The following is a 24,165-nucleotide window of genomic DNA, read 5'->3' as shown; positions in this document are numbered from 1 at the left end:
AGCCTTCTATGCTGATTAGACCTCTCCTTGGTCAGATCACAGAAACAGAGCACTGACATTTGTACCAGAGTCCTAGCTACCTCTATATGCCTTGAATATCACTTAAGCACAGATACTGGCCCTCTCTCATTACAGCAAGTGGTCTCTCTACCTGATGCATTTGTGCTCTACTTCAGAGCTGATGGCAGCAGCCTTGTTTTTTCACGTTCCTGTTTCTCACTGCTCTTTTTGGTAGATTGATGGATTTGCCTTGAAATAATGAGTCTGATTTCCCCTTCCTCTCACATTTTCTGCCATAAAAAGTGACAGTTATTGCTGTCAAATCAGAATGGCAGTGTTTATGGTCAGTCTACAGCCATTTAGTGTAAATGAATGTGACTGTACAAGCTGTAAAGCAGCAGTGAATTGCACCCTTCCTCTTCAGTGCTTTTCTTCTTATTTTACTTCTGTAAAGCTTCCAGCAACCACATTAGCTAGTAAGTGCTGTAGAAATTAATATATATATATATACACGCATATGCAATATCAAAATAACGTCCTTTAGCAAGGAGAGATTTCTGTCCATGGGGTGAGATTTGCAAGAGAAAGACAGGATCTGGCCCTTCGTGAATAAAGACACTGCAGCAACATGGGAAGGGTCAGTGCTGCAATAACTAATCCTCTTCACTCTGTTTGCAGTTCAGAGACGCTGGCCAAGGAGGCTTGTGTAACCAAGCCATCATGCTGATCACAGACGGAGCAGTGGAGGATTATGAAGCTGTGTTTGAAAAGTACAACTGGCCAGATCGAAAGGTTTGCCTGGGAAAAGACAGATAGGGCAAAGAAAGGTGCTATCCAGCCATGGTGGGAAGAAGATGATCCAAGGTGCTGGGCAGAGTGGGCAGAGCTGAGCATTCAAACACCTGCGTGCATCCTGCTGCTAACACTAAGCAGCCAGGCTGGACTGTTTATAATTGGCCCTGTCTGGGAAAGCTTTGTTTGTTACCAGTCCATATGGTGGGCAGTGGAATGCCCAGACAACCTCTCTCAGTACCTGTCAGCACTGCTTGCTTTAAAGTGAAATAGACCAAGCTCATCCTAAACCCTCCAGATTTATTTGTTTACCTCATCCCAGCTAACAGCAATGCACAAAGGGAGAGAAGCAGCCTACCAGAGCACAGGGCTGTTAAAGCTGTTTATTTCAGGATTCACTCCTTTGTTGTTAGTCAAACACAAGAAATGGTGAAGCTTTCTTTAAATGCTCACATGACTGTCTGTTCCCCTGGGTAAAGGATTCCTGTGAGCTATAAACCTCTTTCTATGTTGTTGCTGAGCGCCTAGCAGAGCTGCTATCTTAAAATCAAACAGAATTTGCAGTTCTGCCTTGTTATGCAGATGATCCTGGGTGATACTTGGCTTTCTGAGCTTATTGTAATTGGAAATGAAGTTCCAGCTTGGAAAATGCGAAACAAATGGAGCGAGAGGCTCCTGTTCCTGCATGAAGGCAGAGCTCTTGTCCTGCAGCACAAGCAAGCACTCACTGCTGCATGGCAGGGTGTCAAACCTTGACCGCTTGGCTTTGGTAGTGTGTGACAGCTTCTTTTAGGCTACCTTTTCTTTCTCATTCCCAGGTCCGGGTTTTCACTTACCTCATTGGACGGGAGGTCACTTTTGCCCCCAACGTGAAATGGATCGCCTGCAACAACAAAGGTGCTGTGTGGTAATGGCTACCCAACTCCAACCACTCACCTCACATGTGGACCGTGACTGTGGGTCTCTGGACTCCCCCACTAGTTCCCCACATCAGCTCAGGGGCTCAGGAACCATTGGGTGGAAGATGACCTAAGGAAAGAGCAGGCCCTGCTAGTCTGTTATGCCCATGTCCAGCTAATGCAAGTCCTCAGTGCTGAGCCACCATGTTTTCTTGTCTCAGTGCCAAGGGACACTGTGACTGAAATTCATGCCAGCTGTAGTCCACCTAAGTCCCTGTGCTTATTGTGTTCCAGCTGCTGGCTTTTGACAAGCTGTCTAAACCTCTGTCAATAAGCCTGATATCTTTTGACTCAGATGTAAAACAAGCGTATTTTTTAAGGATTTTACAGCATTTTTCACAATGCCTGCAGGTTAACCTCTATATGCCAGCCAAATTCTTTGTGTCTAGTGATTTCACTGAGGTACCAGGACAGCTTGCTAATTCTGCCCCAAAACCAATGTTCTCTGTAGCCAGCATGAAATGGCATGAATGGGAAAGTTCATTCAGAGTAGATGAGTCATCCCTATCCATTTGAGGCCAGTTTAAAAGTCCAGTTAGACCAATCAGACATGGGAAAAGAAAGGAAAAAAAAAGTCTTGTCTGTTTGAGCTTGACTTGGCCCTAGTACATCTGGCAATGGCCAGCAACCTGCGGTGCTTGCTACATCTGTACACTTTTTCAACAGATAAAGGAAAAAGAGACTGAGCTTGGGGCCTGACTACTTGGGGTTATTGGATCTCTTTCTGTCTGAACGTTGTCTTCAACGGACTCTGTGAAATACATGGGTATATTTGCTATTGAAAATAATTGACATACAAGAATTGCTGGTCTGTAGAGTGTACACATGCTGAGGATGTCCAAGGTTCAAATGTTTACTTGTTAGCACTATGAACACAGGTAACATTTTTACTTTTTATTAGATGAAAAAGAAAAAAAAAGGATTTAAGATTGCATATTCAACCATAAGATTAGTGACAAGAAATTCACAGTACTGTTGGTTCACTATAAAATGTGAGAATGGATTATCCTTGAGAATAAAAATATACTCTTCGCACTTCAATTCTCACTTAGCAAACTCAATCTCCAAGAAAGGCTCACTGATCTTGGCTCTTCCATTTCAACATATTACACTGCTCTTTAATCCTTGTTTCCAAGCACACAAAATGCTTCCATATCACAAAGCTTATCAACTCATGAGCCATTTCACATGGCATTGATTTCCTAGTGATAACAATTTTCCATATACTTGGCATACTCTGTGGTACACCAAGTGTAACCAATGAGATCCATGGTTAGCATTTCTAACCAATTAAGCAGCTAGCATTTGACAATCTTTTGATAACTGGAAGACATTCTTTCTTTATATTGTTTTTTGTATATTAGGCTGCTATAGGAGAAAGCTCTGGAAATAAGTAACTTACACTTTTTGGTTCTGCTTCCAATGGGTGGATAGACATAGTCCCCATCCTTGGATGCAAAGCTAAGCAGAGCAAAGAGTAGAGCACTGTGCAAGAGAAGCTGAGAGTTTGGGCTTTACATAAAATGGGGCAGGGGAAGTGAGTAGTTTGGTGGAATACCTTCTTTACATACGTTTGGCATTCAGGAACACAGGCAGCCTCATTCGTGAGTTTTTGCCTAAGACTTAAAACAGCCTTTTACATCTGTTTGTTGTGTTATATCAAGACTCTGGTCTTGAATAGTGGTCCAGTGCTTTGAGAAGAACAGAGCCAGTGCTTTGAAACTCTACATTTCCATGGAAACTTGTATACATAGAAAAGCATGACTACAAGGCATGTCAAGGTGCTTTTTGTAAGGAGCGGATAGAACTGTCTGGGTAGATGCAGTTTTTGACATTCCATTTTCTAACTTCACATGAACACTCATTTGTAAACATGAGGGACATGTCAGAAGAGTGACTTATGCCTCTGTTTCCCCATGAAGGCTACTATACCCAGATCTCTACGCTGGCGGACGTCCAGGAGAACGTGATGGAATACCTGCATGTTCTCAGCCGTCCTATGGTCATCAACCATGACCATGACATTATATGGACTGAAGCCTACATGGACAGTGCGGTAAGGAATGACACCTCAAGTCCTTAGTCAGCAAACAGTAGGGCCTATCAGCCAATCTGTCAAAGGTGTTAAACCTTCAGCGAGTATGCTAGGCATATAACTTGTCCCAGTTCCCATCTAAATATCTTATGTATCAGAGTAGTAGTAGTATCAGAGCCTAAATGAAGTCTTGAAATTGATGTAAAACCAGGAGCTGGTTGGCAAATAGAAGTTACAGATCTCTGTCTGTGCTGAGACAGGCAGTATTTCTTTTCTGCTTGCTCCTGGAGCTGAGATGTATATATGGACTCAGAGATGTATCTACAGTGACCCAGAAGCCCAGGACTAATCACACAGACACAGCATGACTTAAGAGTTCTCCTGTGAAAGACGGCTACCTTCTAAAGGATTATTCACAGGAAAGACTATTTACGGCTCAAGATATGGGTCACAGAGATTTACTTCCTCTAGCCCAGTACCTAAGCACATACTGTTAGTCACACAAAGACACAGATCTCAGTTTGGGAGGCAGGTTCACGCTCCCATTCTTAGGGTTAGTAAGATGTAAGGTCACCCACTTTACTGGCCCTGTGCTCAGCCTGTGGGTAATGGGCACATCTCACTTCCTGGGAGGGAAACAAAGAACAAGGAAGTTGGGGCTTCCAACACCCCTTCCTTACGTCAGAGGAGGACTTCAGAAACTGAGACCACAAGCAGATGCCATCATGATGTTATATTGGCCATGCACCTTTGAAATCCAAAGGAGAGAAAGGAAAAAACAAAGTTGATTATCACTGAAGTTATTTTCCCCTGCACTACCTCAAATAGAAGCTGTTTCTCAGTCTTCATCTCCACTTCTATTTGCACTACAGAAAGGGAAAGTTACGCTTCTTTTTGTGCTTTCCACGCTTCTAGAGAGATGTGTTGGTTTTGGTTTTTTTCATACACTGGCATCTTCACACAGAGAGATTTATGCATAATTGTGACAACTAGAACTGACCAGAGGAAAAATTCTCTAGAAACAGTGAGAATGTTTTCATATACTATTTCCTTGACAGAACTCCACTGTGGAACTGCATTTACTAGCTGTAATCAGCAGCATCTTTAGGATGTCTGCCACAGCCCTGAAAGGAACTGAGGAGAACCTACAGTTTCTAGGATATGTTTGTTGTACTTTTGTTGCTGTGTCTCTTTCCTTGCCTCTTGCCTCGGTTTGCAGTTCTTTTCCTCTGCTCCAAACTCTTCCATCTTTGTCTCATTCCTCCATTTGTGTATTCATGCACCTGTTCATCCATGTCTCCCACTAGCTGCCACAGTCTGAGGAGGTAATTGCTGCCCTGTGTTTTGTGAGCGTGTCGTGCCGTTGCCATGTGCTGATCAGTGTGTCAGTGTGAGCACTCACAGCCACAGCTGGCCTCTACATCTAGGGGTGGGAGTCTGCTGCTCTGAGGAGCCCTCTGACACAAACAAGAGGAGAGGCAATGCTGGATGTACTGGAGAGCTGTGCTGTGGGTCCAGAGTAGATAGGGGTGTTGGTGTCGTATGGTAGCTTAGTTCACTGGATCTCTTCCATGTGTTCGATAAGTGCTGGGGACAGTAGTTTGTTGTGTATTAGCACAAGTGTTACTGTGGAGGGGAATTTTCTACAAAGAAGCATCCAGACCAATAACTCAAGACACTGGGCTCAAATCTTCGTCAAGCAACTGCATAGGTTATTGGCTGGCTGCTATATGGCTCCTAGCATGTACACTAATAGAGACAGGAGGTCAGTTCTTGCCTTGCTACTAACTTCACCGAAGCAGAAATGGAAGGGAGATGCTACTGGCATCAAGAGAATAGGTCCTTTTCACTGCTAGGCATGTTTGGGAGACTCTTGTGCATGTATCTTGCCTGTTTTACCTCCTTTCTTGTATGTTTTTAGAGCATCTGTCTTCTGCATAATGGGATCCTCTGCTTCCCCATTACGTGTGCACATCAACTGTACAGACAGCTCACTGTGTTGTCCTCTGTCTTTCCTATGCTTAGATGCCTGAGTGACAAGTTTATATAAGCAAGTTGTGTGTGTATTTGTGGCTTTTAAACATTTGCCTATGCTGTTTCTCATTCATGCTATTCATGTGTTTGCAGTATAGATGATACTTGTGTTTTGCTCATATTTTTGTTGTTTTTCTACATTCTGTGCTCGACATGTTGGTGGTTTTTTACACTTGTTGCATAAGTACCTATGTCTATACACCATTATATGTCAGTTTTAAGTTGTGTCGCCATTTCTACAGGTTTCTTCACTCTCCTGCTTCAACACATTTCACTGGCTTTCAGCCCATTCTCATCACCCTACATGAGCAAGCATCCATCCTACAATCCTCTTGGATACAAAGCATTGAAAAATGCTGCCATCTGTTTTCAGAGGGGTGTGGGAGGCAAGGAGGTGTCTGATTGTACCCAACATCTGGGTTCCTGGGATTTCCAGTGCTTTTTGCTTGGGTTATCTCTGGTACTGCATCCGCTAACACATGGCTTGTTGTTCTCTGGCAGCTCTTTGCATCTCAGGCTCAAAGTCTGTTGCTCATGACAACAGTGGCTATGCCAGTCTTCAGCAAGAAGAACGAGACGGTGAGTGCAATATGGCCTTTGCTCTCCTTTCCACCAGCACAGGTGTAAGACTGCAGCAGACCTGCGTGGGGTTTTAGAGCCAACACTTCTCTGAGAGACTGCCTGATCATTAGGAACTGCAATAGACTTCGGGCAGGATGTGCAGATGATAATTTGTCTGTCAAAATGATAGTCTGTCATTTCCTCTGAATACTATTTGTTCCAAATATCTCTTGAACATGACACTCCTCCCTATTTTATCCCTCCATTTTCAAAGCCAGCCTAATTCACAGCGCTGTAAGATTTGAGACTGAAAGTAATCATTACTTTGTCTCATCTATGCATTTTATTACAGACCTCTACATTTCACATAACAGTCCTTCATGAGTTCAATAACCTGTGTTTGGTCAAAGTGTCCTTGAAGAAAGGCATCCAGTCTTGACCTCTCCATTGCAGTTTCTCACTCTGTTAAAAACTGGTGTCTAAATTCCAATTTGAGTCTGTCTGGCTTCACTCTCCCATCATAACAGCTTTCTCTGCTGAACTAAAAACCAGGTAGCCTTTGGCATTTTCTCCTGGGAACTATCTTCTACACTGCAATAAAGTCAAACCTGTTTTTATTTTGGTAAGGTAAAAAGGTTAGAAAATTTAGGCATGTGATGAGGGCATTTCCTCTGTAATTTGAAACCCTTTACATGCTTTCCTGTACCATTTCTAGTTTTTCAGCCTCGTCTCAGATTCTGGTTCCTCACTGTTGCTGTTCAAGGCATAAACTCTCCACCTAGATCCTGCAAACAGCTGTCTGTCTTCTCTGCCCTAGGCCAGTCTTAGCCTTTATTAACACAGCACTGCAGTGGGAGCTTCTGAGCCATTTTTTTCCTCAGATGCTTATAAATAAACAATTTCCCATTTTGTGAGGATTTCATGCGTTCATTTGTCCTAGATTGATAATTTTGTATTTGGCATTTGGTTCACTTAGCCCGGTGACAAACGAATATGTATTGCTTCGCATGGTTGCCTTGTCCTTATTGTTATTCACACATACCAAATGAATACTTTTGCCCTCAAATCTTCTGTTCAGTCATTTTATATTACTTCTGAATCACAGTAAAAACTGTGGACTAGTGTTGGGTAGAAATGCTCCTATCCACAAACATTGGAGCAACCCTTGCGATTTTCTGACATATGCTAGCTGATTTTAAATGAACATACACAAGTTTGGAGAAAACATGTGAGAGGTCAGTAGGAAGGCAGCAATGTGTATTCAGGCAGAAAACTACCCAAATTTTACTTCTGAAAATGAATTCTTGTTTTCAAGCGATCTCACGGCATTCTCCTGGGTGTGGTGGGCTCTGATGTGCCACTGAGGGAGTTGTTAAAACTTGCTCCACGTTATAAGGTAAGATTGAGATAAAACTTCCTATTTTATACAGCAAACTCATTAGTCATTCTTCCATTGGCATGTCTCTGAAAAGTCATTCTTCTGCCTGTAGAAAGAAGAATGAGCATAAAGCAAGAGCAGTTGGTTGTGGTGATACATCATAGGAACACAGGAAATCATTCACCTCTTAGGATGCCTCAGAAACACAGGGACTGGATGATCCAGTGGATTCATAACTGGTCATCAGTTTTGACTTTATGGTCACCTGCTCAGATCTTTCAAAGATGATACGGATTGGATAGTCCATCTCATAAAAATTAATATTTTATATCCAGTTCCCAGTGGATAAGCTGCCATATCAGTTGCCAAAAAATAAACTAGTTTCCCTGTCAACATATTCTTGGCAGAAAATCTAACAACTGAATGGACTTGGGAAACCAAATGGTTTTGTTATGCATAGTTGTCCTTTTTTTTCCAGCTCAGCTTGAAGACTTCTTGGCAGCGCAGTGAACAGGAAGTTGGCTCTCACCCACTGATGCTATACCTAGACAGAGTATTTGCTCTCCAGAATTAGTCCAAGAGTTTCCACTAGTTCTGTGCTCGATGTATCTTAAAAAAGAAAAAGCATTCCCCAATAGGCAAACACTCCAGAGATGCACTATTCAGTTTGGTTTCTGCTGTAAGTTCTGTGCAGTGACATTTTGTTCAATCAGTCTGCATATCAGGAGATAGTAAACTCATCCTAGAATCACCACAGAAATCAGGTAGTTTGAGCTATTATTTCCAATTTCTAGTTTCTCCTAAAGAACTATTAGACAACAACTACCAGTTAGGCAGCTGTCCAAAATCTGATTGCTAGAGACTCACAGGAATGGAAGTGCTCTCAGAGGCAATGTGGCACTTGAGACCTAGATGCAGGATTTGCAGACCATTTGCTCGTAGCTACAGCAAAATGCCCTTCAGGCAACCCAGGAACTGATAGTATTGGGGTGCCCTGTGCTCAACAGACCAATGCTAGTTGGTTTGGGCCTGTGAGAGCCTTCTCCAGGAACTTCACTTTTTATACACATTCATTTTCTGTAGAATACTTACACCTTTTCATTTTCCTTCCTCCGTGTCACTCAAAAGCCATGTGTCACAATAATCTTTTTTCTAGACCTAGTGGGGAATGGTCCCTTACTCCAAGCAATTCCATGGAAGGAAGGAAAATATCTGAAGGGTTTCTCTACATCAGAGGCAGGACATGATTTCCCAGAAGCTATTTCAATTTCAGACCACTTTGGAAACCTCATTTCTTCATCTTGACTCCCCTGGCATACAGGCTACAAAGGACCAGTTCCAGAGCTACCTTGAGAGCTCACTTGAGTCTGCACTTTTCATCTTTAATAGGCCAGCAAGGAAATTTGATGTAGTACTGATCCAGTGCCTTAGATGCATCTGCCATGCTGAGCTCTATGCAATTTGAAAAAAAAAAAAAGCCTTTTAAATAGAGTCCAAGTTTTGTTCTAAGATGTGTGCAATACATAATCCATTCTCTTCAAAAAAAGTGCAGTGAATGACTTACCTCCCTGCTTTCCTATTGTTAGCCCTCCAAGATTGTCTCTATAGGAACATAAAGTTGCTACATTTTTTTTGAAGATAGAAACCTTAGCCATTCTTCTTTCAGACACCTCTTGTTTTGGCAAGCGTAGGCTATCCATGGGTTTTCAGCAACTCACAAGTTAAGCTGGAATTTGTATTATATATGGGCTTGAACTGAGTAATTGCTCTCTTGGAAATCTCTTGCAGATCAGGTCAGATGGTGCCTGCTCTGGCTTGATTTTGCTACTCTTTAAAAAGCATTGTAAACGGGAGGCCTATACAACTGGCCGAGGCTCCGTATGTTCTTGCCAACAACCAAAACGTAATACAGAGCTCCTCTGCAGACTGACCTGGTTTCTAAGGGAGGCATCTGGGGCTCCTCACTCCAGCATGGTTGGTCCTCTCAGAGCAGCCGAAGGGGCAGATATAAATGCTTTAGGATTAAGCCTGTTTTCTACCAGTGTATACCTTTAATAGGAAAACATTTCTGAATATTCTGAGTTGGTCAGAGTACTAGTGGCAATCCTTATGCAGCAGTTCTTCTAGCAAAAGCAGAACTAATTATTCTCATGCCTCTTTCTCCAGCTGGGTGTCCATGGATATGCCTTTCTGAACACCAACAATGGCTACATCCTTTCACACCCAGACCTCCGTCCTTTGGTATGTACAACTGAGAATTTAAGAAGCTTTGCTAGTGTGGAAGAACTGGCTTTCAGGGGTGCTCCTGACTGTTTTATTGATACATCAGCCTCAGAAACATGAGGAACGGATAAATCAATACCACACCCATAGATGTATATATGCATGCATGTGTATGAAGTGGGAGGTGCCCTGCCTTTCCTCTCTGTAAAAATGCATGGAGGTGATATATTTGTGCGTTGCTGTGTTGTGGGTACACGTGTATTTGCATGCATGCAGCATTTCACTGCTGGGCTGAAGGACCCCTCACCCACGCACACCTCCTTCGGGAAGATTCAGCACCCCAGTAACAGCTGGCACGCAGCTGTAGTGTCGGACATGTGGAGAACCTGAGGCTAGCATGATCCAGCACCGCACATCCTAGTCACATGTAGGTCAGAGACAATTTAGGGATCAGTAGACCAGCTGGGTGGATGCAAGGATAATTCTCACTTGTGGTACCACATGGAACTTCAGGCCACACATCTCTGCGAACACCCAGCAGGTTTCATTAAGCAGGCATGCTATGCATTTGATACTTCATATGCGTTTCTGTCAACACAAATCTCCATATGCACAGCAGTAGTAGTTAGCGTGGCTGCTGGTGAAAGAAAGTGCCACCACAGGGCTTCCCAGTAGCCATCTTCATAAAGGCATACCACATGTGCAGGGTTACTTCATTAAGTCAGGAGGAGGAATGTATCCCATTTCCCGGGAGGCAAGGCAAAGCCAGGTGAGGTTGCTATCTTATCCTCCACCTGAAACTGACCTATCTTAGTCTACTTCCCGCCTTTTTCTTCATCAGGAAAATTACAGGCAAATAGTTGTCTTTTATCAGTTAACCCTGAGGTGAAAAGCCTCCTTTTTTCTCAGTGAAGCTGAAGCCTAATGCCCATCAGAAAAGATCTCCTGCTGGTGTAATAGTGTTAATGGGATTACACTCTTAGCTGTGGGGAAAAAAAAAATGGTTTCCTGGAGGTGAGCATATTGAAGTGTATCATACTGACCTATTTAGCTGAATATTCTCACAAACCAGGCCATACCCTTTATCTGCAAGTTCACTTATGTTCTTGCTTGTCTCTTTCTCCTGAAAAAGCCTTTCCCACATAAAGAAATACACAGCATGGGATTGAGAAGGCATTTGCACCCAAATGCTGCCTTCCCAGTCAGAGAATGAGACAGTATTATTCTTCAAATTCGATTTAATTCTTCACAGGTCAGTTTAGAAAAGATTAGTTTATCTGGATACTTACTTGAGTGTTTTTCTTCTTTGATTGTCTTTCTTTTTTTCTTTTTTTTTTAATAAATACCAGTATAAAGAAGGAAAGAAACTGAAGCCTAAGCCGAACTACAACAGTGTAGATCTCTCAGAAGTGGAATGGGAAGATCAGGATGAAATAGTGAGTATCAGAAAATGAATTCAAGCTTTTTTGTAGCTCCTTCTTACTATTACTTAGCATACCTGTACAGAATGAGCAGGAGGGAAGTGGCACTCCTGTTTTTACTGTGTGTAACTGGCCCTATGAGAAGCTGGTAAGAAGAGAACAAGGCCAGCACTCCTATAAATTGCTTGCCTTCCTTATCTGTATGAGCTTTTGTCCCCCCAGAACAGGGAGGGAAAATACTTGCAGGAGGAAGGAAGAAGTTGGAGGATGCTTCAGGGAGTCAGTCTATGTGTACATGGTCCACGTGCTGGTGGTAGCTGTTGCACCTCTGGATTCAGCTCAATGCAAAGCCAGAAAAGCTTGGGAGTAGGGAGATGTCCCAGGATGTTACTTGTACATGCAGTACGTGAGATATAGCAGAGCCCACTCAACTAATGAGATTCACAGCAAGGAAGAAAGTGCAATTCAAAAAGAGACTAAAGCTTGCAGTCACTTCTAATGATAGACAAAGAGCATATGGGATATATCACTTAAGAAAATGGTTTTCCAGAAAACACCTTATTGCATGCGTGGAACCTCTGAAAACAATAGCTGACTAGAGGGAAATGACTTGAAAATGCTTTTTCTATTCTCTCTCAGGCAAAACTATTAAAAGTGGTAAACAAGAAACAGCATGCATCTCAACAGCTGCATGTTGCAGTGTATCAGAACTCGGAATCCGGATACAACAGGAATGTAGACAGGCTCCTCCATAGCTGGTTTTCTTTTACTCTAAGGAGTTAAGAGAGAATAGCTACTTAAGTTACTAAGATAAGAACTGAACTGAGAGTAAGATAGAATTAGCTGTAGGACACATGCTTCGAGATTATAGGGGAGACTGCTGAGATAAGGAGATCTGGTGCTATAGATGCCCACTAAGGTGGGACAAAGAGCCCAGCAAGGGGATCGCAGCAGCTATTGTGGCCAGCGCAGGGCAAGCACTCAGGGCTGTGCTGGGGGAACACGGAAAGTGGAAGAGTGTGTCAGGCTGAGAAAGGAAATGAAAATGAAATACAGAATCAAAATTATACAATCATCAAGGTTGGAAATGACCTTTAAGATCATCTAGTTCAACAATCCACCACCAATATTGCCCACTAAACCATATCCATAAGTACCACATCTACATGTTTAACATAGAGAATAAGGTAAAAATAAGCAGTTTTTATGCAGTGGACTTGTCAAGATACGGGTTATCTGTAGTATTGTGTGGGTTCGCTGGTGTCTTCTAGCATTTCTGCTCCCATGGTAGTTTCCTCTCTTGCTGGAACCACTATGGGAGCTACTTCTCTCTCTATCCAATATGCTATTTCACAAATACATACATACACGCGTGTGTACATATATATACATACACATTTTGAGGAAATCAAAACTTTACTGCCATATTTATTTAGCTACCATTTATTTGTCTAACCAAATAACATTGCTATCTGAATGCTAATATGATGCACAGTGTAAGGTTTCAGTCCTTATGTAATCATAATAAAATGATAAAATGTCAAAAGAGGCATGCAAAACAAAGCCACTTTCTGTTCTTTTGCTGCATCTTCCAGAAGAAAGAAAGGTTGCAGCCACTGAGAGTACAGAGACATTCAGTGACGTGAGCAATATCTGCAGTGTGACTTCAGCAAGTTGAGAGTCTCTCAAGATACACCCACTGCAGCAGAAAGCTGCCAACATTTCAACACTCAGATTCACAGCTATGGTATTAGATCAATGACAGACTCAACATCAGTTGCAGTGTAATCTCAGCAACGCTGATAAGCAGCAAAATCAGACTGGAAAAATATGCCTAAGTGCTAATGATGTGTAATACAGCCAGCTGCTAAAGAGAAAAAAAAGAGAGGGAACATAGCACTGTCTGGAAAAGACAAATTGATGTAGAATGGTGTGACTTGCAGCTAGGAAGTTTGGGCTTGCTTGTAAAGAAATTCTGGGCTATTCTTAGTGTGTGTGGGGAACAGGGAAGAGTTGAGGGATCATGTCCAGCATCAGGAACTGCCACCCAAACAGAGTTTCTTCAGCCTTGACAGAACTTTTGAAGAGGAAATTAGCATGCAAGGATGTTGAGACTGAATAGCAAAACACCTAGATGTTATGCAAACTCTCAGGAAAACTGTACGTCTCTTGGTTTGAAGCTACATAAGTGGATGGGGAAAAGGAATCACCAGCACTCATTGCCTGTAATGGTGACAGCACGGATCCATTGCTTCTGAGATCTTGTATGCCAGGACTGTCTGCTTTTGAATATTCAGAGCAGGAGAAGCTAGCGTGGAACAAGCAGCAAGGTTGGGCTGTGGCACCAACCTACAGCCACTGCCACCCCAGGTGGAGGTCTGTGGACAGGCTGGGGCTGAGGAGATCCAAGATCTCATTCTCACTGATTTACTTCTCTACTGCCCTATGGTGCAGTGAGGGATAGCTGACATTCAAGAAGACATGGATGAAACAACAACAACCAAACTGAATCCAGGACCCAGAGAAATTGCTTCAGGCTGTCAGACCAGAACAGAGTATATGCTGTGGCTCTGGCAGGAGGTCAAGCTCTCTTAGCTAGCAAGGAGTTACAGTACCAGTCAGTGTTTGGATTTCCAAGACACGGACTTTGGAAAACACAAGCTTCTAAGCCTGTAAATAACCCACATCAAACAGCCATAATAAATAGAGCTGTGGTCTTGTAAAGCAAATGCAGTTGAGTCTGGCCAGCACCTGAATGGAAGCCTGTCTCTGGAAGCACGGAAGCAATTTGTGTGAATGAATAAGCTACTTCCCACCTTTTTTTTCTACTCAGGCTGAAGCAACAGGCTGATATGCTCTGGCAGGCTGAACCTAATGTCAAACCCTCTGCGCTTATGGAAAAATTTCCTGGCTCTTGCTCGCAAGAGGCTGGGAGTCACTGAGAAAATTATATTTTGACTTTGGAACCTGGATTGAATGAAGTGGGCTTCGCACTGCCTCCCCAGCTATCACACAGCCTTGCTTTGCTGTGTTAAACAGCCGCTTTGTTGCACTTAGAAGTGGTACTCTGTACAGTCTATAATTTATAAATCAGTTTAAAGAAATGTCAAAGGGCTTTGTAGTCAGCCTGAGGGAGCCGGTGGGATTCTCAGGTGTCTCCTGTTTCAGGCTCTCAGAGAATCACACTTAATGACATTCTGGCTGCCAAACGATGAAGTCTGAAACGTGGACTGACAGCTTCAAAGCTTCCAGATCCTTTCCTTTAGCTCAAAAGACATATCAACAAGCTTTCAGCATAAGCCACTTTTATTCTGTGTCACTGATTGGACAAGGATCCTGACCACCAAGAACAGGTTTTCCGTTTAAAAGAAGTAAAAAAAACAAGTTGTGGGGGAAAAAATTGACACCCACTCTTTCCTGTCAGGCCCTGTATTTTAACAATGAGCAGCTCTATTAATTCCCATCCTGCTCTACCCAGAGATGCTAATGCTGATCTTGTTCACCTCTGCAGCTGAGAACTGCCATGATCAATGGGGAAACAGGCTACCTCTCCATGGATGTGAAGGTCCCTGTGGATAAAGGGGTAAGAATGATCCTGCTCAGGTCACACAAAGGGAGGGGAAATGGATGCTGAAGAACCATGAAGGATGTGGTTTTAACTCTCAGCATTTCTGAGTGTGAGGATTTTATTGTTTCACCACATACATTACACGTGCTAAAGACATAAAATAGAACATAGCTAAAAGTGCTCTTTTTACCTACCAGCATTCTGCATGAGCAAAGGCACTGAAAGTGCCTCACAGCTCCCTGCTTTGTCCAGGCAAAGCCAAAATGCATGCTGTTCATTGTTTATAGGGCTGTGAAACAAATCAGAGATCTTCAACAGTTTAGAGATGGGGAAGACATGTTGAGCTGACAGAAAGAGGCTTGGATGCTTTTTTCAACTCTCTTTCCTTGCCCAAAAGCACTCAAGAAAACTGTCCTTCACTCTGTCAGAATGTGTTTTCCTTTATCCAAGTCCAGGATTAAATTTCTACGCAAATATTTACAAGCATTTTATGAAAACTTCTAGTGAAATGGAGACTTGTGAATGTTCCCTACCAGCTCTAATGTAAGGTTGTACATCTTCCCCTGGAATCAGTGCAAAAATTGTCTTGTATATTTAGGTTCACTGGTACTTTTTCATTTGGGTTTATTTAACTTTCCCAAAGAGTTTGGCTTCCATCATTTCCTCTTAGGGAGTATTCCAGAGGCCTGCAAGTTTAACTGCCCAGAAGTCTTCCAAAAAAAGTTTCCATCTTTTTTTATAGAGCTGGCTGGTCTGCTGCCATGCTAAACCAGTCAGCACCAATTCCAATAGGCCAATGCTCACAGCCATAGGCTGAAATTATGCCATTTCTCAGTGAAGATACCCCTCCATTTCCTCTGAAGGGTTGCGTTGCTAGATATTGTAACTAAATTACCCGTCTCTGTTTTTGGTGTTTACAACTATCAGGTACTGTCAGCTGTCAATGGGTTTGACCTTCCCCAACATCTACATTTGAAATACACAGTATTCAGTCCAAGAGGCGGAGCAATTATTTTTGTTGCCTTTGTTTCTTGTATCATTTCTGGTATCTAGGTACCAGAGCTTCACTGAACTATTTGAGCACTGTTTTCCTCTTTCTCTGTAGAGCACTTCTATTCTCTGCATTGGATATTTCTGAATAGGAAGCCCCAGACCTCATTTCTGCTCTCCCTTCATTTTTTTCTCCATCCCACAGTTGTCCTAGAATTACTGCCCACATTTCTATGTTTCTTAGCTATTTTTTCCAGTTGCCTTTTTTTTTTTTTTAACCTGAATTCCCCTCCTTCTTTTCATCTTTATAATCTTTAGAGCTGCTAACACAATATGCAGAGAAATATTGATTATCTGACAGATCACTGAATGGCTCCTAATACAGTCTCTCTATTTGAGTAGGTCATCTTCTCCTGATGCACTGTGTACTACTTGTTTCTGTTTAGAGTACTGCTGCTGGTTCTCACTCCAGATCCCATTTAAGGTCACATTAAATGATTCTTTAGAATAAAATTTCATGAAAAGCTGTTTCAAGTACTTTATATAAACCCAGATACAGTGCACATCCTTTATTCTCTTCATCCATTATTTTTGTTATTCTGTTGGAAAAGAACAGGGTTTTCCAACAAGATCTATTCTTTGTCAATCTAGATTGCTTATTTCTTTAATTTAACCTCTTTTTTTCTGTCTCTGGGCACCCTCAATAACATGTCTTCTGAGTCATCCAAAGATAGCATTTTAGTTCAATATTTTAAGGGCATCTTTCTGCTTTCCTACTGAGGAAAAAAAATAACAGAAAGTGGCCTTGGTAAGAGATATTATGTGTTTTATTCTGCAATGCTGTGAGCCTTATGAAGTATAATAGGAGACAGAAATTGAGCAAGTTACAATTTTACTATTATCTGAATACATAGAGTAGAGACCAGAAGTGAAATTGCATTTCCCACTGTTGCTGTGCTAGCTGATGAAGCAGAGCAACAGTTGAAACAAAGAAAGTGCTGACAGAGCCTGGAACCACAGAGAATGAGGCAGTCAGTGTAGAGAAGGGCTGAATGAAGGGGATAGGAATTATTCTGTCAGCCACACAATAGCAATTCCCCAGGCTGATCTTGGGAAAGCATCGAGGGCAGAGTGAGACAGAGAGGGAAATAAAAGGAATGAAGGTGAAGTTAGAGAGATCTGGTGGCAAAAACTGCCTTTGTTTTCAGCGTGGGGAGAAATGGATGGGCCTGTGGCAAACATTGATGGCATTAGTCAGGAGTGACTGCCTAGAACAGTCACAATACCCAAACCTGAAATGTATGTGTGCTCAGACCTTGGTTGCTGGAGTTAAAGGAACTTTGGGACACCACTCTCCAAAATGGGGCCTGATTTTTGGGTGGTCCTGTGTGAAGCCAGGAGTTGGACTCAGTGGTCCTTGTGGGTCCCTTCCAGTTCAGGATATTCTGTGATTCTGTGTGCAGAAGAGGGGCAGCAGGTAGGGAGTAAAGGACGAGCAGAGCAAACATTGCTGAAGCATCTCAGAGCGGTGGTACCCCTGGGCTGTCATCTGTTGTATCCTTGCCCACGTCTCCTTCTTTGCTCTGCCTCTTCCCCATCAGATCAGACTATAAACAGGAAGTCTCAGTCTCTCTTGTACTTTCTCCGTAACTACCAAAATACCACTGTGCCGTGTTGCCTGGGTCATTGTAGCTCTTCTGGAACATCTCAGTTCAGCAAAAGTCTCTATTCTGTTGCAGTACACAATTACCATACATGAAGAGAAAGGGAAGAGAAAGGGCTGAGCTGTTTGCCATCTCCTCACTGTAAAAAAAAACAACAAAGCAGCCTTTCTCCATTTCTCATCTGCCCAGTGCTAGCCTGTCCTTTGTGCACTGTACCTCTTCTATGGCTGCATGGCTTGAGCAGGTTAGAGCAGGCATGACTTTCCCTGGGGAACAGTGAGTTTTCTGTATTCACTTGCTGTCTCCCACACACATCCTCTCACCTCATTTTCAGACTGGGACTGGGATTTTAAACATATTAGGGTTCTTATTCTGCCTTAAGGGTGGGATAAAATTTTTCCAAAAACTTTTCTTTTTTGGAAAAGAGTTCCACTTTCCTATAGGAAAAGGCCAGTCTGGCAAACAGCTGAAGTTCTGAAGCAGCTTTCTTGAGTTGAAATGTCAGTCAGAAACAAATATTTTCATATGAATCAAAATGGCTTGCATTTGAATCAGCACTTTTGTTTAACTTGAAAATGTAAATTGTTTCTTTTATGGGTGTTTTTTAACAAAATTGCAATATGTTAATGTTATGTCCCAGTTTGGCATGAAAGCAAATGTCAGGAATCTCATCATTTCCCACAGGGCTGAGGAGAGCTGGCCCTAGCTGCCAACCCAAGCAGTGAGTAGGGTTGCCAACCTGCCTCTGTTCCCACCCCACCCCTCTTTCTTACCCGCTTCACTGAATCCCAACTCCTGCTGGGCACCATGTTGATGTGCAAAGCCATCAGGGTTGTTTCGTGCAGTAAAAGAACAGCAGGACTCCACTGTGTTAGCTTGGAGGATGTGAGAGGAAAGGCAGCTTTCCTCCATCCCAAGCAGGAGCCCTAGAGCAAAGGAAGATTTCACTGAAGACCTAGATGGAAAGACGGGGTGGCTGCCTCTGCCTGGATCTTGAAAGTCACAAGTTGTTAAATATACTGAATACTACACATTCATCCCTGCTTCCTGCAGTCCTCTATTGGGGATGATCAACTTATTTTCCTTAACCCCAAAGATGTTACTCTCAGATCTCCATTGCCACTGTGACCTTGATCTGTCTATGATCTCTCACTTTCTTATTCATTCTCATTCCAGAAACGAGTTCTCTTCCTCACAAATGACTATTTCTTCACGGACATCAGTGGCACACCCTTCAGGTGAGCATGGGCTCATACATCAGCAATGCAGTACATCAGAAGTCTGCCATCAGGGATGGCAAACTGGTCATAAAGCAGGCTGTGACTCATGAATAGAGCAGCATGAATAATTGACTTATTTGTTCCTATCGCCATCAAAAAAGTTATTTATCTGAAGTTCAGAGCCCAAAAGCTACACTTTAGGTGAAGCACATTGTTTCAGTTCAGCAAAATGGAATATATTCAACTTTCAGTTCCACTGAATGTTTTTGTGTGCCAATATTGGTTCTAAAACAAAATTTTTATTGTAAACTGAAAATGATAAAACTTCACATAAGAAATCAAGCTAAACATTTTCTTTTCTTTTTTTTTTTTCCTTTTCCATGGCTGAAATGGTTTAAAATTGGAACAGAATTTGTATGTGTTATTGTTGATTTGAACCTACAACTTTGGCCAAATATGTTGTCACCAAAAATGTCTCATAGCCCTACAAGCAGGTTCCTTAGCCTCTTGTGCCACAATCAGATCTCACTTAATCCTCTTTTGATGATGTTCTTTTCTTTAATTGCTGTGAAGGAAGTTAATGTCTTTAAGGGCTGCAACTGCAGGGAATGCATTGTCATGTTTCAGGATTACACCTCTGCTTGCTGACCAGCCTTCTGTTCTCCCTGCAGCCTGGGGGTTGTGCTGTCCAGGGGACACGGGGAGTATATTCTGCTGGGGAACACTTCAGTGGAAGAAGGTAGGTTAATCTGGAACAGCCCCACTGTTCTAACAGACAATGTTGCTACCCTGAAATGTACTCCTTCACTTCTCCTTCACAGCCTCTATCTGTCTGTCTGCTACCTAATTCAATTCTGAGTGTATTATTTGGTTTCAGGTTTGCACGACCTGCTCCAGCCAGACGTGTCTTTAGCAAACGAATGGTAAGTGGAGGAAATCCTGTCAAAGACAGAGAACTCTGTCATGAGATTTTGACAAAATTCCCAATAGTTTTGCTTGAGTTCACCACCCTCAGTGGCCTAGAAAAAAAGCAACACTGTCCAGGGACAACAGCTTTGGAAAGAACTGATAGTCTCAGGGCAGTGTTGTAGTACCTTCAGACCTCAATTCCATCTCTTCTTTTGGGGAATCCCACCAAGGCCTTGTACACCACCCAGGAACCATCTCCTATGATTTATTCTCAGTATTTTGCACTCCAACTCATTTTGTTCCTCCTCGTGATGCTCAAAATTGTGCTGCAAAACTCACAGTATGTCAGACCTGTCAGTGAATTTTGTAGCAAACTTAGAGAGAAACTGAAACGTTTTTTAAAATTGTTGCTTATTTTTAGTTGGCATTCCTCTGAACTAAGTCTAGACCTAATTCCTAGAGAACACAAAGGTGATTTATGACTGCTGTTTCAATAGCATGCATAATTTAGAGTTTTGCTTGATTTGGATAGAAGACAGGGTAAAACATGGCACTTTCCATTTATTGCTGTGAGCTTTGGGATTTTCATGAACCCAACATTCAGTTACACTCAGGCACGTGAACCCAGCCTGTATCAAAGCCAAAATAACTATATTCAAGAAGCCCCGCAGTCCTTCACACCTCTCATTACACTGTCAAGTTTCATAGGCAGAGCACTTGAAATGCATGCAGCGACTTCTTCTACTCCTAACTTGGGGTGTCAGCTTACCACATTTTACATATTCATTTTTCCTAGACTTTCCTCATAAATCATTCCTTTCAGCTCCTTAATGAGATGCAATTCTCTCATATAATCCCTTCCTTTCCCTTGTCCCGACAATGAAGCAGTCAAAATTGGAAGCAGGATTAAAAGGCTGGTTTCTTTTATTATACAGACACCCACGCTTGTAAAGCATTCTCTCATTTCTCCCTTAAATGCATCCTACAGCAGCGTCCCATTGGAAAGTTTTTGTTGACACTGTATCATACTGCAGGCTCATTCCTCATCTCACAGTTGCATCTCTATCTCATTTTCTCATCATCCCCAACCCAGTGTTACTCACATTGCATGTGGCCCCCCGCTTTTCAGGTCTCTCCATCACATTGTTTTTGTGTATAAATACACAGGTACACATATTACACAGTGTACAATATTGATAAATCTGCTGTAAATATTTGGGACTGATAACATGTTGCATTGTGAGCTTATACTCATAGCCCTACTATATTCATGGGACATTCAAGCACAGCCATCAGTTAATGCTTGGTTTTATTGGAAGGGCTTCACTTAAAGCCACACTGATGGAGTTTGAATGGTCATGGTGTGCAACAACAGCAAACTCTTTGCACCCTAAGCTTTCTTGCTGAATTCCTGTTTGCAGCTATTATTCTCAAGAAGCATTTATTTGATGGTGATTTCTTTTTGCCTTTTTGGGCTTCTCCTTCCCTACCCACCAGGATTTACTGCATCACAGACATTGATCCAGACCATCGGAAGCTCAGCCAGCTGGAAGCTGTGATCCGTTTCCTCACAGGAGAGGAACCTGACCTGGAATGTAAGTTCTCACCATCCCAAAGGCCCTGCTGGGTTCTCCTCTACCTGTCACAAAGGATTGAGAATTGTGAAGCTGACTGGTGTCAAACTGAGTTCCTGAGGCTCCTGTTCATGCAGGCAGGGCTAAACCTAAGCCTAGCTTAATTCACAAGTGGAAATGAGCTGAGGATCCACTTCCTTGTCTTCAGCAGAGATTTTTTTTTTTTTTTTTTTGCCATTTCAAAGCTGTCACATAACTTGACTTCACTGAGATCTTTACATACGTAACATCGAGAGGCTTGAATAGGATGTGGTGGGGGCTAAACATTTCGTTTCAGACAGGCCAGCCAGCAGGACAAGAAGGATGATGGCAGGAGGAGCCAGAAAGTTGCTGTGGCTATTCTGCTCCCCAGAGCTCCAGCTAGCATTCTCTGAGGGCTGCACTGCTCCATGGAGACAGATGATCACTTTCAGAGAAATGTTACTAATTTTGTTTTCCAAACATGATTTGTAATTGATTTGAGGGGAAAAAAATGTTGCAGAATGATTACCTTCCTTGCTGCTCATCCCTCGTAACAGGTCCGATTCTCCACGTGAAGTGCAGCCACATAAGCAGCTGATGTAGCACCACTACAGAGTGAGAACTCTGTTGGTAGGCAGAAATGGGCAACTGTGCATGGGATCTCCCTACAGCACTTTAGCTTTAGGATGTCCTTCAGTTCACCTCGCTCTCCATGGCTTCAGCCTTCTTAGTTATGCAAAGTGCTGAATCAATATTCTGTATGCAATGCTTCAGAAACCTCTAATACAAGGATTTCAAGGATTTGAATCCCTTAAAACTAAACCTAAATGAAATCTGTAATCTGATAATTGCTCCTCTCTTACACTGTGTGAACAGACCCTCCTCACTGTGTTTTGGAGAAGGCTGAAAAGAGATGTAGCAGCTGAAGAGACCAGGAAGGAGGAGAAAAGTTTTGGGAGAGCTGACTGGGAAAGCATGCAGATTGGAAGTGCTATGAGAGAAAAAGAAATATGACTAGGACACAACCTAGGCATGTAGGGCCTAAGGAAGGAAAGATCAGCTGGTGACTTCTGATTTTGAGTTCTGAATGACAGGGAGATGGAGAAATGTATCATGCAAGCTGTGATAAAGAAAGATTAGCGGATACCTGGAGGCTCAAGCCAGAATGTGAAGCCAGAAACAGGGAAACGGAGGGATGGCTCTGCCTAGAACAGCACTGGAAGGGCCACATCTGCAATGTGATAGCCATCACATCCTCATGCTGTGAGACAAATGGAAATAGGGCAGCATAGAAATGAAGTAGGTCAAATAAATGGGATTTTAGACTATACCATTTAGCACATAATGATATTTCAAACTTTTCTAAACGTCTCTAAGACCCATTGCAGACTGGACTGAAGTAGTAATCTAGACTGGTCAGTTGTCTGGGGGAAACCAGGACAGGAGAGCATTTTGTGAGACCCACAGTAAGGATAGGTGGTTAACTAAAGGCTACCAAGAAGTCACTAGGGGCTCTGAAGAAATCTTCTTGAGTGGAATGGGGTAGATGGCATCCTCACAACAGGGCACCCAAAAGAAAGGTTAAGGCAGGGATCTGAGGCAAAGTCTAATGAATAACTTCATTTGAAAGCCTCTCATTTGCTTACGCTTTCAAACATAAACCCTTCCATTGAGTTTGCAGGGGAAACAGTGTTATAATCTGAGCTGTAACACTTCATCCTGTGCCCTCCTCCATCTAGGATTGTAGGTCATGTTTTCAGTCCTACAAATGGAGGCCCTATTTGTGCCTGTTGCTCCACTGCCCTGGGTCAGGCAATGGTCCACAAAGAGAAACTCTCTGAGACATCTATGGGGACATATGTCTTTCTCTTCTGACTCTTGTTCACCTTCCTCTGTAGGTGATGAGGAGTTGGTCCAGGAAGTGCTGTTTGATGCCGTGGTCACTGCACCCATGGAAGCCTACTGGACAACACTAGCCCTCAATATGTCCACGTAAGTGACTGAGAAATAAATATATGTAACACACTGTTGAAGCTGTATTTCCAGATGGTGTGGAAAACAGTCACAGATCTCTGCAAAGCATATAAGAAACTTTAGAAATAGCTCAAAAAGCTGTTAGAAGTAGCTCAGTAGATTTAGAAATAGCTCAAAAGTGTCTCTCAGGAGAAAACTCCAGCTGGTTGGGCCCTCTAAAGGAAGCCTGTAGTTTGGTGAGGGCTTGTTTTGGTAACAGAATATTAATGCCAAATGTCTGACTATTACTGGAAGACAACAGTGATCCAGATGTGTCACTGCAGGGGGTGTTCAGCATCAGTTCTTCTCCGTGTTTAACTTGGATGCACAGCATTTATCTCTGTAGTTGACAGTTTGGGATCTCGGGGCACTTGAGACTACTTCAATTTAAAATAAGTATGAGTTATTTCCCTATGCACCAGTTATCCCTTTGAGTGATAGCAACGTGGTTTGGATTGACTTCCACATGACTGTAGCAAAAGCTCCATCCCAACTGGCATGGAATTTGTTCCCCTACCAGCAGTGGAGAAGAGAGTTTGATCTTGTTTCTGTTGTTGATGCCTGATGAGAACTGAGACTCAGGAAGGAAGAGGACAGGCTGGGTTTAGCAAACATTCTTCTTTATTATTTCCAGTGAGGCACCTGATGCTTGTAGTATCTGGTATCATGTCACACATCTACTTTCAGCAAACAACATGCTACTCACAGAAGTGTGTGGCCACAGAACTCCCGTTGCTTTTTCAGTTACCACTATCCCTACTGCTGAGGGAGATTGAGCCAGGGCAGTTGTGTTAAATCACCCA

At 42.7% G+C, this 24,165-nt stretch overlaps 1 protein-coding gene across 1 annotated transcript in view; it reads left to right on the top strand.

Annotated features, from left to right (window-relative positions):
• The window catches only part of CACNA2D4 (calcium voltage-gated channel auxiliary subunit alpha2delta 4), a 107,285-nt gene that overhangs the window by 26,833 nt on the left and 56,287 nt on the right, over positions 1 to 24,165 (top strand). The window contains exons 11-23 of the mRNA XM_085215783.1: positions 679 to 792; positions 1,611 to 1,689; positions 3,674 to 3,807; positions 6,322 to 6,399; positions 7,697 to 7,777; positions 9,926 to 10,000; positions 11,332 to 11,418; positions 14,915 to 14,986; positions 18,802 to 18,863; positions 19,517 to 19,584; positions 19,723 to 19,768; positions 21,252 to 21,349; positions 23,248 to 23,341. Coding sequence (XP_085071909.1) covers positions 679 to 792; positions 1,611 to 1,689; positions 3,674 to 3,807; positions 6,322 to 6,399; positions 7,697 to 7,777; positions 9,926 to 10,000; positions 11,332 to 11,418; positions 14,915 to 14,986; positions 18,802 to 18,863; positions 19,517 to 19,584; positions 19,723 to 19,768; positions 21,252 to 21,349; positions 23,248 to 23,341 — 1,088 coding nt within the window. The remainder of the gene's footprint in view (positions 1 to 678; positions 793 to 1,610; positions 1,690 to 3,673; positions 3,808 to 6,321; positions 6,400 to 7,696; positions 7,778 to 9,925; positions 10,001 to 11,331; positions 11,419 to 14,914; positions 14,987 to 18,801; positions 18,864 to 19,516; positions 19,585 to 19,722; positions 19,769 to 21,251; positions 21,350 to 23,247; positions 23,342 to 24,165) is intronic.

This window comes from Meleagris gallopavo, chromosome 1, assembly GCF_905368555.1.
Source record: "Meleagris gallopavo chromosome 1, MGAL_WU_HG_1.1, whole genome shotgun sequence".
Classification (NCBI taxonomy): domain Eukaryota; kingdom Metazoa; phylum Chordata; class Aves; order Galliformes; family Phasianidae; genus Meleagris; species Meleagris gallopavo.
The sequence above is the reverse complement of the archived record's forward strand: the minus strand, read 5'-3'. Positions and strand labels throughout refer to the sequence as shown.